Source organism: Bubalus bubalis, chromosome 8 (assembly GCF_019923935.1).
Source record: "Bubalus bubalis isolate 160015118507 breed Murrah chromosome 8, NDDB_SH_1, whole genome shotgun sequence".
Taxonomy (NCBI): domain Eukaryota; kingdom Metazoa; phylum Chordata; class Mammalia; order Artiodactyla; family Bovidae; genus Bubalus; species Bubalus bubalis.
Window position 1 is genome coordinate 10,535,291 of NC_059164.1, and position 14,714 is coordinate 10,550,004.

The 14,714-nt window shown below is 38.0% G+C and overlaps 1 protein-coding gene across 2 annotated transcripts in view; it reads right to left on the reverse strand.

Moving 5' to 3' along the window:
• The window catches only part of CALCR (calcitonin receptor), a 108,869-nt gene that overhangs the window by 86,498 nt on the left and 7,657 nt on the right, over window positions 1-14,714 (reverse strand). The window contains exon 1 of one of the 2 annotated variants that reach the window (XM_044946434.2): window positions 11,251-11,372. The exons of the other annotated variant lie outside the window; for it this stretch is intronic. Coding sequence (XP_044802369.2) covers window positions 11,251-11,253 — 3 coding nt within the window. The 5' untranslated portion in view covers window positions 11,254-11,372. Of the gene's footprint in view, window positions 1-11,250; window positions 11,373-14,714 lie in introns of those variants that run through there. 2 annotated transcript variants of the gene reach the window in all.

Genomic DNA, 14,714 nt, shown 5'->3' on the forward strand with positions numbered 1-14,714 from the left:
CTATGTTTCAAAGGGAAGTCTCAGCTGCAGAAATAAGACATATGCAGAATTCTGAAGGCAGAGATAATGAAGAGTCCAATTGCCAGGCCATACATATTATAAGGATGTATCATTTTATAAAGTATATATCAATAATATTTGAGCACTTATTTTATACTAGGCCCTGTGCCAAGAGCCTTACTCATTCAATCTTTATTAACACAATCACTTTGATGGGACTATTAGGGACTCATATCCCTTTTGAATTGATGAGAAAACTGAGGCAATGGAAGGTTAAAATATTCACCCCAAGCCACGGTGCCAGTAACCAGCCAGGCCAGGCTGTGATCTCGGAGCCTCTGACTCCAGAGTCTCTGCACTCAACTGCTACACTGAAGGTCCTTGTGGCTGTCTCAGAACTGCCAGATCCCATGTCCCTACGGTCCCAGGGCCAGCGGGAACTTCTAGGCAGGCAGGTCCTAGCCAGATGATGGAGAATGTCAAACAGAGCCACTCGGCAGGTGGCAGTAGTCGTAGGTCAGTATTCTGCATGGGGCTGGAGAAACTTCTAGATGAATAGAGGTCAGGAACTTGATGGTCAGGAACTTGATAGTCAGGGGGAATCTTGTTGTGATCACGTTCCAGCAGTGCCTCATTGCCCTCCGTACTCCAAAGCAGGGCAGGCATAGTTAACTCAGGGCCCATGGGGACTATGACGGGGCTGGAGGAAGGCTTACTCATTAGTCTCAAACTGGTTATGAGAAAGAAATGACAGGTCTGCAGCTGGGATGGGACTTTGGCTGGTAGCCCCAAATAAATCTGATAGTGGTTTCAACAGCAAAAAAAGTCACTTACAGAGCAGATTAAATGCAAGCATTTAGAATGTCTCCTTTCAAGCTGTTTTGAAGGGATAGAGATTTATCAAAGGGGAGACACTGAATTCAAAACTTGCTAAACAGCTTCTTGATGCAGGTTAATGACTAAATCAAAGTGGGAGAGGTCAGGCACAGCACTGAGCTCATTGTAGTCTTAAAAGAGAAACATCAAGCGAAATCTAATCTGAAATCATATCTTTTGATTGGTGGACACAGAAGATTTATCACATTTATGAAAGACTATTTCTGCTTAATTTAAAATCTAATTAAAATATCCCCTATCCACTGAGGTCCTTCTCACCAACTATGAAAAGAATAGCCAGGACATGGAAGCAACCAAGATGTCCATCAGCAGATGAATGGATAAGAAAGCTGTGGTACTTATACATGATGGAATATTACTCGGCTATTAAAAAGAGTGCATTTGAGTCAGTTCTAATGAGGTGGCTGAAACTGGAGCCTATTATACAGAGTGAAGTAAGTCAGAAAGAAAAACACCAATATAGTATATTAACATATATATATGGAATTTAGGAAGATGGTAATGACGACCCTATATGTGAGACAGCATAAGAGACACAGACATAAAGAACAGACTTTTGGACTCTGTGGGAGAAGGAGAGGGTGGGATGATTTGAGAGAATAGCACTGAAACATGTATATTATCATATGTGAAATAGATCGCCAGTCCAGGTTCGATGCATGAGACAGGGCACTCAAAGCCGGTCCTCTGGGACAAACCTGAGGGATGGGGTGGGGATGGAGGTGGGAGAGAGGGTTCAGGATGGGGAACACATGTATATCCATGGTTGATTCATGTGAATGCATGGCAAAAACCACTACAATATTGTAAAGTAATTAGCCTCCAATTAAAATAAATAAATTTTTAAAAAGCATAGGAAAATATTGAGTAAAATAATCTTCCCCCCAAGAGAACTAGCAAATTCTCTTTACTGACAGAAAAACAAGAATGTTTATAAGTGAGCTACAACAAGACTCTAAGTGAAACTAGTTAAAAATGATCATTAGATATTCTATAAATTGATGTTCAATCGAGGTGCTTGCTAATTTATCTTCTCTGTTTATAGACTATATGGAAGAGCATTTGGACTTTCATAATTACAAAATACACTGAGAGAAAATTAATTGTTGCTGATAGCAAACAGTTCAGTTACTGTCGTTTTTAAAATATAATTTCTTCAATAACTATACCAACATATTTTATGATTGTTCTCTAGTTCTAGCATTATATATGGACTCATTTGAATCTCAATGGAGAAGAGGTGCAGATTATTAAAAACTTGAATAATGAGCATGTAGTTTTTCAGAACTATATGGAGATGACACATAATAAAGTCAAGATTCTGAAAAAATACATATTTGCTTGTAATAAAACTTCAGGGTAAATGTACCACTACAACTGCAACTGGTACTAATACAGATTTTGTTAACATCTAGTAAGTATATAAGAGAATCTAAACTAACCAAAAAAAAAGGCGGGGGGGAGTTCATGCTGAACTTAAACTTTTGTGTGGAGGCACTTAACATTAGTGGACAAAGCAATACTCAGGAAAAGAAATACTCAGCTCAGTGTTGTTCAATTAAAAATAAATATTTTCCAATATAAAAAAAGAATAAAATTAATCTGTAATACTGAATTCAGTAAATTGGATGGTCAAGCACTTGGAACAGATATTTCACCATGCATGGCTTACCTTAAATACTATATCCTGCAAACAGTTCAAAAATGAACATGGGCGTTTTCCTTCAAATATCATATTCAAGAAGAATATGCTATATGCTGTTTGACATGGGACATCTTCAATATGTTCTCTAATTTTTAATTAAAATTTGTTTTAAAAAATTTCCACTGCTTTTTCTCTTATTGCCTTTAACAAAATACATATTTTTAATCACTAAATCTAAATTGGAGGAAACATTTTTCTACTTTATTTTATATTACGTAAGTTAAAGTTATCCTTCATACTCATCCCACTTCTCCAATATAACTGTTCAGAAGTGGAAACCATGAACGATTTGAAGTTTACCATTCTAGATATTTTTATGTGCATATAGATATGTGTAGAACACACAATTCTACAAGAAAATCTATCAAAATATATTCCCCTGAACCTTTCTTATCTTAGTATACAAATATTTTTCCATGGCAGTACATATAGATCGAGGGCTTTCCAGGTGGTGCTAGTGGTAAAGAACCCACCTACCAATGCAGGAGACAAAGAGATGCAGGTTTGATCCCTGGGTTGGGAAGTGCCCCTGGAGAGGCAAAAGGCTCCCCACTCCAGTATTCTGGCCTAGAGAATTCCATGGACTGTAGAGTCCATGGGGTTGCAAACAGTTGGACACGACTGAGCGACTTTAACTTTCACTTTCCTGGAGGAGGCTATGGCAGGCACTCCAGTATTCTTGCTTGAGAATCCCATGGACAGACAAGCCTGGCGGTCTACAGTCCCTGGGGTCACAGGGAGTCAGACACAACCGAAGCAACTTAGCACTCAAATGACTGTATTGTATTGCATAATACACATATGCCATATACATTTAACAATTCCCCTACTGATTGGTGTTTAGGGAGTATCCATCTTTGAAGAATTACAAATAATACTGCAAGGAACATTACAGAGGTATTGAAGGATGTATACAGAAAGACCCTCACTTCTCTAGGGTAGATGATAAACAGAAATGCTAGGCCACAGCAGGTGAGTATTTGTAATTTTGACAAGTAGTACTAAAATCACCTGTTTTTCCTTGATTGTTAGTGTGGCTAAATGCCTTATTATAATAACTTTGGCCATGTGGTTCATCTTCCATGATTTATAAACTTATTTTTTTTTAATTGGACTTTTTATTTCCTAACCTTTCGGGTGTTTTGTATTAAGCTCAGAATTCTAATACCTAAGTAGTAACAAATACATTTTATTCTTTCTACTACCTTTACAGTTCTAATTTTTACACTTAGACCTGCAATGCATCAGTATTTATGAGTATGGTACAATGCAGACAGGCATTTTGAATTTCTTATCATTTCACCACTGATTTGAAATGCCAATGTTATTGTATGTTAAATTTTGAGGTGTGTCTGACCTCTTTATCTAGTTCCATTCATCTATTTATGCTTTTCTGTGTCTATATCATGGTATATTAGCTATTTCCATTTCATGACATGTTTTGACCTTTGATAAGGCAAGACCTTGACTCCTTTTAATCTTTTGGTTATATTTACTTGTTTACCACCCATCTTCTGCATTAGAATACTTCCTGGGAAGCATGGCCTTGTCTCTTTTATTACTGTATTTCAATTGTCAAAAACAATGCTTAGTCCAGAGTGAGCACTTAATACATGTGGTTTGAATAAACAAATTTAAATGTAAGTCTCTTTTACATCCATATTTTTTCTTTTTCTTAAAACTTTTTTTATTGTTAAACAAATATAGAAAACATAAAACAAAAATAAAAACACCCTTATAACTACTGCCCTATATCCAATTTTTAGAAAGAAAGAAAGCAATTTCTGTCTTTCATATAATTATCATGCCAGCAGTCATAGTTTCCAAAGCTGTTGTACTGGAAGGATCTTTATTTCTTTGTATACCAAGGTTTGACAACTGTTTAATTATTTGTACTATTTAAAAGGACATTATTCTGCCATTTGTTTCAGGAAGAAAAATAGCTACTTCCTGGGACTTTCACCTTTAGTGGTCAGCTTGATTATTTAGCCTAAAGTGTTTTTATTACCTGAAATAAATTTTTAAGGCCCGAAGCTAAATGCTGTGAGCACCCCCACCTTCTCACCTTTAGGTGTAGTGAAGAGTTTCTGGAGAAAGACCTGGTACTTGAAAAAAAAACATTTTGAATATTTGTACTCTTTACTTTTCATGGAGCAAAGTTAATCTTTAAAAAATATGTTGGCCTTTGAATACAAATATTTTCAAGCCCTTTTCATAATCAGTGCATTTGATAATTGAGATTCCCAAATGTTATCTTTCTCTCTCTCATTCTCTCAGTGGTGTCCCTGTCTCTTGAACAACTTTCCTTTGGAGGTCCAGCCTTGTTATCTTCCCTGTCTGGTGGATGACAGACCATGTGACAAGCTCTCTGCTGCACAACTATACCCCACATCACAGGAAGATATGAAACTTAATATTTGTTAAAATTTTTTAAGTTCAAGATATTTATTCTCACAACACATTGTGTATTCCTATACACTTGTCCCTGAATATATTAGAAGCAGCTATTTAAGATCCAGATCACTAATGAGCTCAAAACAAGAGATGGAACTCTAAATTAGAGCCTGCTATATTAAGAGAAAACCCCTCTGAAAGAAAAGGAATTGGTTTTCCTTCCTCATTCACGTGCTCTGAGGACTGAAACATGTCATACTTCTCCTTTTTCTTAAAAAGACAGAAACGTCTTATTCTTTAGCATTATGATGGAAACAAAGCTTCTTTGTGAGGAATCATTGAAATGTCTACTTTTTCTAATCTTCCATTGGCAATCAAAGCCACACTGTCTTCTAGGGAGATGAAGTTGCTCTTCAGGTAATTTAAATAGACATAAACAACACACTGATGATCAGTATTTGTAATTTAGAAAAACAGATCTGCTAGTTCTGGACTAATCACACAATTAGGTCTTTTTTTTTTTTTTTTTTTTTATAGACATAAAAGTCACGGATCCACTTTCAAATTTTATCTTCCCATGAAACTGATGACCTTCAGTGACTCCCTCCTTTATGCCCTGCAAGATATTGTCATCTGGTGATCTTTACAATTTCCATTCCCCCTTGTCTTTGTTTTAATGTTTTTATTGGATGGATATATGCAATCAATCATTTTCATTTCATCTGATTTTCCTTCTGAGAAACTTATATACTGTGCCCATATGGACACCATAGTCTAAAACATACATCCACAGAATAACGGAGGCACATTTAAATCAGTGGGATTTCTCAGGGTTTTGCCATCAGTGGAATTGTGGTGTGGGATAGCAGAAAGAAGGTTTGGGGTTCACATAAAATTGTGGGTGAGGGGTAACCAAGAGACGCTTTGGGCTGTGAACAGAACTAGGCTCAAGCCCCAACTTTGTTACTAAACTAAATGGACTCTTTTAGCGCACATTTTAACCTGAGTTAAAGTTTCCTTTTCTATAAAATGAGGATCAAAATAATTATAAAATAGATAGCAGTTACTGACTGCTGTTTATCTTGTGTCATTCTTGACACTTTTCCTACTTTATAGTAAATCTATAAATAATTCTTTAAGATAGAAATAATTCCTTCTTTAAAGGAAGCAGAGTTAGCTAAGCGAGGCCAAAAAATGTTAATAAGCAGTACATTCTGCTTTAAAGCATGTACTGCATCATAGAGTGTTGCTGCTGCTGCTAAGTCGCTTCAGTCATGTCCGACTCTGCGCGACCCCGGAAATGGCAGCCCACCATGCTCCCCCGTCCCTGGGATTCTCCAGGCAAGAACACTGGAGTGGGTTGCCATTTCCTTCTCCGATGTGTGAAAGTGAAAAGTGAAAGTGAAGTCACTCAGTTGTGTCTGACTCTTTGCGACCCCATGGACTGCAGCCTACCAGGCTCCTCTGTCCATGGGATTTTCCAGGCAACAGTACTGGAGTAGGGTGCCATTGCCTTCTCCCATGAGTGGGGATCAAATGAGATACTGAATGTGAATTTTCTTCCTAGATGCTGTGTGCTTCACTCAACCCAGGCTTAGGTGTTTTGAATACGAAGAGGGCTGTACTGTAAATATATGTGTATTCATTGATACCATTTTCTTTCAAGTATAACCTGTTTTCTTGAAAATTTTTAAAAAACTACAAAGTGGTACTTACTAGCATAAAGGTTAATCTTGGGATATTTTACAGAGTTTGCTTTCTGTACCACTCTTCATCACTAGCGGCATTCTTTCTAAGAAAAGCCTTGATTTCAAAATTTATTAATAAGTACAATTCCTCTCCCATTGTCTCCAGTGTGAGGTAGGGGACATAGGGTTGATGAATTCATAATTTTTAAATAAAGAGTCTTTTTAAAAACCTGTCATCAACTATTATCATCATTAGATTAAAAAGAATGGACTTTTTTTGTTGTTGTTGTTCCAGAAAGGGATGAATATATCTCAGAACAAAGCTCAATCCTTTAAATTGAACACACTTATTGATAGGACAAACTCTTGACATGCTCTTTGAGCTTTTTAATTTTGCTGCCAGACAGTGAAACCTCATCATGGATCCACATGGGTCATCGGATGAAAGTTGAGAACTCCTATTTTAAAGACCATGTGGGACTGTGAAAAAATCATGACTGAGCAGCAGACAGACCTGGGTGAGAAAGCAAGTTCTGCTTTTCATAGCACAGGATGGTGTGCCGCTCTACCATGGGCTCTGCAATTTGGCTGTTTGCGTTTAAATCTTGCCTCTGCTTCCAGTTACATCATCTTTCCTTATGTCCCTAAGGCTCATTATTCCCAGGAAGTAAAAAGAGTATGATAATAACGCCTTGATTATTATGAGTATTAAATGGGATAATTCACTTAAGAACATAGCCCTCCAAAATGTTAGTTTTAAAATTAATCTATTGTTAACATATTATTAATAATTATAATTATCTTTATTTCCTTTATTATTATTCATTTATTTAGCTTCTTTGATTTTCAGTTTACCTATCTGTAAAATGGAAATAAAAATAGCTAGCTTGCAGGATTGTTGTGGAGCCTAAATGAGACAATCTGTGTTGGTGCATGCTGCTGCTGCTGCTAAGTCGCTTCAGTCGTGTCCGACTCTGTGCGACTCCATAGATGGCAGCCCACCAGGCCCCATTGTCCCTGGAATTCTCCAGGCAAGAACACTGGAGTGGGTGTGTTGGTGCATAGAATGGCACTTGTCAAAAGCCCAATACATGGTAGTCCTTACTATTTTTTGTGGCATTTCCCTTCCACATTCCCCTAGTGCATGCACAGTTGGCAGGAGGTCCTTGACACCTCCAAGCCCCTCTTTGGTGTTGTACTTGAAACTCTGTCCCAGCCAATCCCTCCATCATCTGCCTAAAAACTCACCTGTCCCATCTATTTGTCCCTTAAGGTCCTGAATGCACCTGAAAGCAATTCCATCAGCAAACTGCCTTGGGAAAGTTTTGAATGTTATTAAAACAAGCACACTGAAAAATCCTAAAAGCAAAGCACATTCGTGATTATCACTTAAAAACTCAGCAATACCTATTTCAGAGCTCAGCTTAAAAGTATTGTGAAGAGGAAAGAAAAAAGACAAGAGACTCAAAAAAATTTTTTTTTCCAGCTTGGAAACAATGAATAATGGTAAGACCAGATAAGATTGTTTTCTCTTCTGCCTAAGTCTATTTTCATGTCCATCAGCATGGACAACTCAGGGGGTCCCCCAAGGTGCCATCTAGCTCCCCACATTTCTACCTGCTAGTTATTACGGGGGTTATGTCTGGATCTCAACCCTTTCTTTTCTTTATTGTGGGGTGGTATCTGGCAGTTGTAGATTCTGGACAGTGATGAGATCAAAAGGAAGGATAAATTCAGCTTATACGGCTATGATCTGATGGAGAATTTTCCTTGATAGAGAATGTCCTATTTTCTTTCTAATACATACCTCCAAATCTAAAAATTGTTCAATGCACCATAGTATGGAACTAGAACAGCTATTTTTTACTGTTCCCCCAAAACATCTGACTAAGGGGATAAAGTGAAACATCTATGTGATACCGGAGGTGTCATATTTCCTTTATTTCTTCATCTGTATGATGAAGGGGTTGGATTAGGACAGCTAAGATCTTCTCTAATTATATGTAAGAAGATGCATACTAAGGAGTGGGGAAAAGGTAGTTTTAGAAGGTTGGTAAGTGACTGAGAAGAGGGAGCATGAGAGAAAGGTGTTACGTTCTTTTGCAAATTCATCAAATACACAAGTAGGTCATGGACTAACTTAAAGGAACATAACTAGGTGTTAAGAATCTGAATGAAGTTTGGGAACAGGGACACATGACAAATGGATGGTGAGAGACAACTTTTATTGTCAAAACCTGGTGTTATTAAAACTTTGGGTTTTATTCTGAATCATTTAGCTGGGCATTTAAATAAATATGAAGAAGGACTTAAAAGTATTGTCCTTGTTATGCTAAGAGGTGGTACAGACTGGAAGGGGGCTGGGAAAAAATCGTTAAATCAACAAAGAAAGGTTCCATCTCACCTTTCCAGCTCCAATCTGTTATCATCAGAGTCGGTCTGTTCTTCTTCATTTGTAAGCCAGACTGTTCTTTGGCTTTCTGGCAGAGAAGAACTTAGGCTGGGATTAAATAAATTCTACAAGGCAATGTCTATGAAACTTTGGACTTCTGCTAAATTGATTAGGCTAATTTACCTATCTGAAGGTTCCCTAAACAGAATAGGATGATAAGCGCTCTGTTCTGCTACAGACACTGATCAATCTTCAAAAGCATTCAAGACAAGTGTCTGTGTTAAAGACCAAGTGATTTATTTATTTTTTTCCTGTCCTCAGAGGATATTTTGTGTTAACTGAGGGTAATATAAATATTTCTCTGTAATATTTTGAGATTGATGAAGGGCAAAGATGATCCTGAGCCCTTTTATTTTTCTTGAGTACTTAGAATGTAGTATCATATCAAATCGACACAGTAAATATTAAGAGTAGATTTTCTTTTCCAACTAGATTGAAATACAAAAAACTGCTTCTCCTTGTGCTGTATATACATTTCCCCCCATCCACGAGTGTGATTACACTTCATACAACTTTGGAGGATTAAACCTTCTTCCTTTAGAGTACATTCATTTCCCTTGCCTCTAAAATGATAACCTATTGCTGGAAAAATGACCTGATTCACAGTGAAATTGGATAGGCTAATGTGAGGCAGTTAGGTTCTAGATCAATATTTTGTGAAATACCCCATAAACACATGTTTTCCATTCTTTCTTTCATTATTCTTAAAATTGGCCTTAACAGTGGAGGGGGAAAAAAGCTTTAGACTGAAACATATCACATAATAGCATATGTGAAAAATTAAAAAATAGTAAACAAAAGAGCTAAAATTGATATTAGAAAGGAAAATAACTGCAGATATGGTAAATAAACTAAAAACATATCAGAGATGGTAAATAAAAATCACTTGCAAAAGGCTGAGCAGCTTGAACATGGAAACACACACAGATTTTCCTTTGACTCTCTGAACAGATTCCCCACCCGCTGCACAAGTACACAGAGTGCCAAAGTGGTCATCTCACAGGGAAATAAGACCATTCACAACACGTGGAAAAGTGCTGCCATGCTCCAAAATAGATCTTGGAAAGTTTATCATCTTCAAGTGAGTGAATAGGAAACTTGACCATTTTTAGACTGATTAAAGTTCAATGTATTTGTACTCGCCATTTTTAGAGCAATTTTTTTTCCCTCCACATCATTAAAACCCTATCTATCATGGGTTTCTGACTAATTTTCATGTAAGTAATCAAGACATAGTTTTGAAATGCTATTTAAAACTATATTTTGCTAAGACAAAATTTTGCTTTTGTTTTTAAGTAGAAATTGCATCTTTACAATAATAGAACAGAGTTTTCGCATTTGACTCTGCTTTTTATGAATGAGATGTCAACTTGGCAAAGCATAATTTCCCCTTCTTATAAACCACAGTGGAATACTATCACATCAGGTGCATCCTATGACCGCTGGAGAGATTAAGATTTAGAACAAATAAGGAAAACCACTTCAATTTCTTTAATTTTCTAAAAAGAGAGAAATCCATGGATCCACTGTTGAAAAAAATTTAAAAGTGAAAGACATTTTACATTATTTATTAAATTTATTTTATTGAAGTATAGTTGTTTATAATGTCGTGTTGACATTTTACATCATGATAACAACACTTTGACTGTAAAGCTTTTAACATAAATGTACAATAAACACACTTTTCTTTTAGGATTTACTTACTCTCTGAAGCCAGACCTCTTTCATTTTCCAATTCTGTCCTGGGTTGGCTGTGTGTTCTTCCATAAGTAACTTACCTCTACCTGCTTCCGTTTCCTTATTGTGCAAAGGGGATAATAATTGTACCTACCTGAGAGTGTTGCTATGAAGATTAAATATATTAATATCTATAAAAGGCTTAGAACATTACTGGCTCATAGTAAGTGCTATGTAATTATTAGATGTTATTATCATTATTGAAATATTTCAATAAATCTATTTTATTACCAAGCTTCCTTGAAATTTTTTAATACATATTTTCCCTGAAAATGAAAAATTACACATTTTGTTGTGAATCAGATATTGGTCAAAGTTTCACATTGGACTTTGTTCCTGTCAGTTACAACACCAAAACTTAATTCCTAAGAACCTACCATGTACAAGTTGGTTGTTGTGACAGAATGCCTTTTCCTCAGCTAGTTTTGCATATTGCAACTTGAAATACTTAGGAAAAATCCATTTGAACCAAAGAATTCATGGAAAGTTCTTCAGCATTTTACTTAGAAATGCCTGTCTTTATATACAGGCAACAAAGCAGGCAGGTGATAATCTTGGTTGGTAAAAATTACAGATTCAACCAAGGCTGTGAACAGAAGATATAATTATGAATATTTATAAAAATGATTAGATTTTTTAAGAAAACACATATCCTCCAAAGCGATACAGACTAAAATTAGCTCTTACAAGCCTGGATATGGTTCTGTCTCAGCAGGTACCAGACCCATTTAGACTCATGAATATGACATCATATGGTCAATCCCACTGTGAACAGCTGTATCTAAGAGGAAATTTGAAAATGATCAAAAAGGCCCACGTGCCCCAAGCCACCCTTGCATCAGTACTTAAAGTTCCTGTTATTATCTTAACTTTCTGAAAAGGCAGATTTCCCAAAGATTTTCAGCAGGGTATTAAGAACTGGTGTATCACAAAACGGTCTTGTGGCTGTGTAAATTGAGAAATGCTGTGAGGACAAGATTAAATGAATATATACCTTCATTTGTTAAATACATATTAATCGAGTGCTGGAAATAAAAAGAATCAACAGGACAGACCCGATGGGCTTTATATTCTAATGAAGGTGACAGAAAAGAGACAAGAACGGAAAATAAAATGATTATGAACTGTTCTAACTATTAGGAAATAATCACGGAGCTGAGAGAGAGAGATGAACAGGGCAACACATACTTTAGAAAGCGTGATTGACTGTGGTGGACCTCTTTGAGGGAGTGACATTTAAGCTAAGGTTTGAAGTAAGGGAAGCAGCTAGAGACGTGAACGTGAGTGAAAGAGCATCGTGGACGGAGGGAAGAGCTCCTGTGGAGGGTGTGAGGAGGAAAAAGACGTGTTGTGCTCTGGTGAATGGATTGAGGGGTCCAGGTAAATGGGATGGGAGCAGTGAGGCTGGGACATCCAGGTCACAGAGCGCTAAAGGCCACAACGAAGAGTGGGGCAGCAAGGGCATGGGGGTGGTGGGAAGCCCTTAATGATGATGCACGGGGGGATACCTGCTCTGATCTACATGCTAGGAGTTTACGTCAGGTGTGAGCAGAGACTATGTAGGGGAGGGGTGCAAGGCCCAGTGAGCAGGCCAGCCAGGAGCCAGGGGAGCGGCCCTGCCAGGGATGACCCTGGTTGGTTACACTGCCCGCGGAGGATACAGGGCAAATAGGACTTTGAAGCTTTTAACATGCTCCAGGGTAGCATCAAGCTTCAAAGTTGATACCAAAGATCCAAACTGATTGGTCAAATAACACATGTCAGTGAATGCCAGGTTCAAGAATTACCTCCTGAATCATTGATAACGTGATTGTTTTTTTCTTGAAGACAGCAAGGGTTTATGCCACTACCAGATAATCTGCAGATGGCAGGGTTTGTAGGAATAGGGTAAAAGAAAAGCAATTGATTTGGGGGTGGGGGCAAAAAGGAGTTGAGTGGGAGACTGTGGAGAGACAAGCAGTGGGGCTTCTTCTTAGGAGAACAGGTTTCTGGAATAAAGGGGAATACTGTGAGCAGTAGGGCTTTGGGAAAGTAAGGGAAGGGAGGGGACTCCAGAGACAGGCTGGGCCTCTTATGGAATGTAGCCCAGGGCCACTCTTATTCATGTGTTTAGCGCTCCATGTGGTCATCTCTAAGTACATTCATGCAAATATTTGCCTGCAAATGTTCATGACTCCCTGCCCCTTTGCAGACTCTTCAGGGAGGCACTGGACTTGGAGTCAGAAGGCTGGAGCTCACAGGGCAGCACTGGCATCTGGGGAGGACTACGTCATCCCTGCCTCAGTCTGCTCTTTAGTGAAAGCGTTCAACTCCGCATCAAAAATATGGATAAAATATTAGCTACCGAGAAAACGTATGGCATCACTTCAAATACTAGGAGTGCCTTTTCACAAATTAAAATGCAGCTCAGAGAGACAACTTCCAGCGTTGATATATGCTGACTCCAAGTTGCCACTACTCAAATCTGCCCCAATTATTAACACTTCAGCAGCTAAGAAGAAAGGCCAAGTTTCTCATTGACCTTCTATTCACTAAAATGATATATCTAATTTGCAAGAATATACGTTTTCCTCATTGGAGGCAATAAAATCATTCTTGTTTTTGAATGGGGAAAAGAAGCAAGCCTGTAAAGTCTCGTTGTTCCTGAATTGGCCCTCGAGCAAGTGATCACTCAGCACTTTGCTGGGATTTTTTCTTTTGCCTTAATGCCGTCTTTGCAGTCTATATGATGTTAGGGATGAAAAAGTGTTCTAATATTGTCCTGACCTTTTAGCCCTGTGGTGGGTCCAGGGAATGAGGTGTTAAAGCAATCTGCATTATTGTGCTCTCTGTGCCGGAACTTCTCTGAATCTTGGGCTAAACAGATCCCACCTCAATGTCCGTAAACACTGACATTTTCTACACTCTCCTGCTTGTAAGAATTCTGTCTGTCGGACTTAAGGTTAGCAACAAATAATTATGCTGAAGTTTGGGTTAATTAATGTATGAGTTGAGTCCATTTGAAATTTAAATTTGGCAGCAATGCATGTCACCTGTCCTTTTTTCCCTTGTTGCCCAAGTTGACTTCATGAAAACCCCACCAGAGAGGAAATTTCTAAAAAATGGCATAATTTTCCTTTAAAAATTATCATCAAAGTGATAATTTTTTCCTAGTCTAGTCCTGGGGTAAGTGCTATTACTTTTGGGCTCCAGAAAGGGATAAATAGAGTTTTCATAGTCAGCTGACACCAAATTCATATTTGTTTACAACAAATTAATTTGCTTAGTTCATAGAAATAGGCTGGGTCAGACATAAAAGCCTAAAGTCCTAGAAGAACTAATGTCACATTTAACTGCTGTGCATGAAATTCCTACATACATACATGGCTGCCTAGAACGCCCACTTGGCGTATGGCGTGAACCAGGGGAGGCTCAGGAACGCAGGCGAATGCGTCCAAATTCCTGGGCATTGGTTACTGCGAGAGGCTTAGTTCCTAAAACCTTAGTGGGTGTGAAAACTGAGCTTGACACCTCCAGAGAGACCGACTTAAAATGTCCATGGAGAGGTGCTCCCCATTCCATTGGTTATTAAAGGCTCTGATCATTCAAGACAATTCATATATACAATTCTAATAAAAGATGTCTAAGTTGTCATCAAAATTTCATTTGACTGCAGTTGTGAAATAAACCAACCTTTTGGCATTAGGCAAGCAGGCTTGAGTTCCAGCTCTGCCCCTTCCGAGAAGCATGGTGAGCCTCATTGGCTGTCTGTGTCTCTGCTTCCTCACTTATGGACTGGGATCGATAATCTTCCATAGGGCTGTCATGAGAACTGACAGCACATCACTCTCTCCCGCACAGT